The sequence below is a fragment of the Notolepis coatsorum genome (assembly GCF_963971535.1).
Source record: "Notolepis coatsorum genome assembly, chromosome: 5".
Classification (NCBI taxonomy): domain Eukaryota; kingdom Metazoa; phylum Chordata; class Actinopteri; order Aulopiformes; family Paralepididae; genus Notolepis; species Notolepis coatsorum.
The window spans coordinates 131,109,973-131,114,028 of record NC_140169.1 but is presented as its reverse complement, the minus strand read 5'-3'; the positions used below and the strand labels follow the sequence as shown (position 1 = coordinate 131,114,028).

Below are 4,056 nucleotides of genomic sequence, written 5' to 3'. Positions count from 1 at the left end.
TGTATATTGGATTATTCTACCGACGACGGCTAGCCTTCCCCGGCTTGGATTATGCTTTGAGTACTTTGATTATTCTATGGATAAAGGCCAACACTGCGGTGTGTTGGAAATACCCCCCCCGGAGAGGACGACAGGTGAGGAGACGCTCTACACGACGAGGTCGCCTCACGTCTCTCCATCGTGGACCGGAGGACGCCGGCCACAGAGAGTCCAACTGCTTTCATCTGTGGATCGAGGATCGCTGGGCACCGGGTCGCACGACTGTGGGCTCTCCCAGGATACCCTCGGCCAGACGGGAGACAGCCAGACTCTACCCCCCCCCCTCCAGCTGTCCTACAAGCAGTCGGAACCTTCCCCTAGTGTATCCAGCTATATAATCATTCAAGTATCATTGCTATTGTTCCCTAAATATTCCAGGTTGTATATTTGCTTCCTGCGCAATCAGAGATTGGACATTCGATATTGATCTACCTACGAATACTCATTTGCCATAAAAGTGCATACTATTTCAAATCATAAATGTAATTAAGTGATCGTTGTACATACCTTTTGCTATGTATTATTATTAAACGCAGACTTTCGACTTGGTACATTTGTGTTGGATCCGTTTCATCAGGTGGGAGTGTTTATCATAATTATTTATACCTAGTACTGGGTGGCCAGAGTCTAAAGTACAAGAGGTAGTGGTAGTAAGTATCATATCTAACAATACAGTCAGGGAATTGTACCCCTCAGTTACAAGTACTGTTTAGTGTTTACTATGTTCACAATTTAAGATCCAGATTTCCCACTAGCTTGCACACATACACACACATTATATATATATTTATTTTTCTATTTTATTAAGGTGCTGTTATTGGAACAAACATGAACGAGAGAGGAAACAGACACACCGGCAATCAGTGTTGCAACACAAGTTTTATTCAGAGCAAGAGATGACAACACCAGCATGATAAAATTCTTTACAAACTTCACAATTTCAAATTAAATATCACATAGCAACTTGTGATCTTAAACATACAGCAAAAATATAGAAACAAAGAAACCATGCCATGTGGTAACAAAAATTAATTAGGAAAGTTTTGCAAGAAAGAGAAAAGAGGAAAATGAGAAGGAAATGACTGTTGTATAAAAAAAAAGAAAAAAAAACCTTATCAACTCGCTACAGAAAATAACTTTCAACTGTAGTATTTTAATAAATTCATGATTTCACAAATATTCATATGGATTTATTTTGCATTCTAGCATGTCACATGTTAGTGTTCTGAGTCTCTATGTAAATAGTTAACGGATTACCTTTTACATCTGATATTACAATATGTAGCCTACTGACTGTTGGGTGAGTGGCAGATTTGTGCTTTAAATCCCATTTCATTTGCATCAGTAAGAATAATTGACTAAATAAAAGTACAAGCTGTCCATCTATCTAAAGCGGTACTATACTGGCAAAAAAGCTGCTGACACAAAGCTTTTGACACAGATGTGGAGTCATGGAATGTGTGAACCTTTGCAGGAACTCCAAAGGATATACCTTAGATTATGAAATAGAGTCGAAGAAGTTCATTATCAAATAGGAATTTCCAGCACAAAGAATAAGTTGTCGAAACCACATTTCCACATACTTGATATACAGTTTTTGCTTGGTTTACCAAGTGATAAAAAAAGATTGACATATTCTGAAGTGCATGCATGATAAATGGTAGATCACATAATAATCCATTAATAATGTAATTTCAAATTTGTATTTGGAATAAGGCCAATTTGGATCAAGAAGTGCTCAATCAGTTTTATTCTACTGGGGTTATAAGTATGGTCTTACAATGATTGACATTCACATTGCATTATGAATAAATTACACTGTGAAGGTCACTGTTATCGATCAACAGTCTCTGTTGGCTATAGTTTTTTTAAGTAATCATTTTTAATGACAATCAAAGATAATTAGAAAGCACTGCTTAATCATATCATCTCATTTCATGTTGTTGTGGCTCAGACAATTAGATGCATGATTGCAAAGACATTTTTACGCAACAAGTGCAATTTTACTGTACTGTATGATGCATGGGGACATTGACCCTGTTAAGTCCAGTGTATCAATCAGCCTTTAGAAAGAGAACAAAACCTCTGGCCAGCCATCCACTGAAGCTCTCAAAGTACCTAACAATAAAAAACATCAAAACATGGAAACAAAGGTGTCCCTGTGCAAAGTCGAACATGAGAGAACGAAACTCATTCATCTTTCATTTTGGAACCTATCACCCACGTTGAATCCGTAAAACATGATTGTATTAAAAGATTTATACAAAAAGTAATACAGTTATAGTAAAAAGATTTATCCGCTTTTTACTAATTTTATTCATAAGAAATTGCATATACCCAAACATTTCTTTTCATATAGATTGCATCCCATATCTAAACAAGTGATTTAATATTATCATACCAATATTGCTGATTAGTTGTCTAGTAGCTAGTCAAGGTTCACAATCAAAATAAATTAGAAATGACAGATTGTCTCCTAGGTTTTCTGTAGCCATTGGTCATCCCCCCCCCCTTGTGTTAGAATGAAAACGAATATGTTTTTTTCTTGACAGCACATAATACTAAGTTTTAAACTAATGAAGTCCATTCTGGATGATGGGATTTGCACCAGTGAGTTTCCGTGTCATGATGTTTGACATTTTTTCATGTTTATACATTGTTTTTCTTTTCATAATTCATTTAAACATAGACAGTAGTTATTAGTGTCCACACAGACCACTGAAGACATAGTTTTCAAACATTGTTACAAAAAATTGATAAATTTACATCCATTAAACAATCTCCACACCAAAGGTCTTCTAGTACATCCATTTGAGAATAGCATATCTAAAATGATTGCTCCTCACATTTGCCCTCTGCTTTCTTCTTTCCCCCAAACCAAAGACACTCTTTTCAATAAGCATCAAAATAATGAATGATTCAAGCTTACAATTAATAAATACATATACACTAGAATGTGCATACATTAGCAGCTATAAACAGTACATCACATTATATTAGGTCATATGAAAATGTACAAAACGTGAATGTTCATTAAAATCTCGCCATTAGTCATTTTCAAAGCAAGGCAACAACAACAAACAAAAAAGGAGAACCATGGTGTTGAGAGCATAACAGCGTAATGAATAAAAAAAGAACTATGGTAAATTACAGCAGCAAAAAACATAATCCATTCCCTCTTTTACATTTTTTCTTTTTTTGCTTAGCATTTCTTGCTTTAGCTCCAACGCCCGGCCTCTCGCGATTAGCGAGGCTACACTTGTATGCCTTGCACGGCCTGTTTGATGTTCTCCAGTAGGGCCTTGTTCTCTGGACTCTGATATTGGTCCTGGTGGGTGTACATGTCTGTCAAAGTACTCACATAAGTGTCAAAGTTCTGTTCATTCATTGGTTCCTGCGAGGAAAAGGAAATCGATGAAAACAATAAACATGAGACCTGAGAAGGTAATATAGATGATCCATCCATTTTCTACAAGACAGTGGGGGAAAGGGGGGAGGGCTGTTGAGGAGGGAATATTGGCAGGGAAAGCACGTCTATAGGTTACACAAACTCTTGTCTACGGGAAAATATATATATACTTATATATCTGACATTTCAATCAGTAACAAGGTCCTATATGATATATGAAATGCATCTCCAAAACCATGCAAAATCAGTAGAGTGATGTTAGCTGACTCAAATTGAACGAAGATGGTCAATGCTGAGCGTTATGGAGACAATGTTAGGACAGAAACTAATGAGGTTATGTGAGAAAACAGTATGTAGCAGGAACGTACAAACGTGGGATGTACAAAAGCCTAGCGTTGTTAACTGTAATCTATTTCATATTGATTTGTAAAAAAAAATATTATTATTCCATAACAGTTAAACTTCCTTCAACATAAGTCTTTGAACTGATGAAGCCATAAAACACATGTTTTATAATGTGACACGTATGGACCACAATGTGCTAACGAGTAGGAGGAAGACTACAAGGCAGGGATGAGGTGCAGAAGAGAAGGATAATTGGATAAAGG

The 4,056-nt window shown here is 36.5% G+C and overlaps 1 protein-coding gene across 1 annotated transcript in view; it reads right to left on the bottom strand.

Annotated features, from left to right (window-relative positions):
* Positions 1-3,292: 3,292 nt before the first annotated feature.
* Positions 3,293-4,056, bottom strand: part of myt1la (myelin transcription factor 1-like, a) — a gene marked incomplete at both ends in the record, with an annotated part of 52,924 nt that continues 52,160 nt past the window's right edge. The window contains 1 exon segment of the mRNA XM_084314262.1: positions 3,293-3,433. Coding sequence (XP_084170388.1) covers positions 3,293-3,433 — 141 coding nt within the window.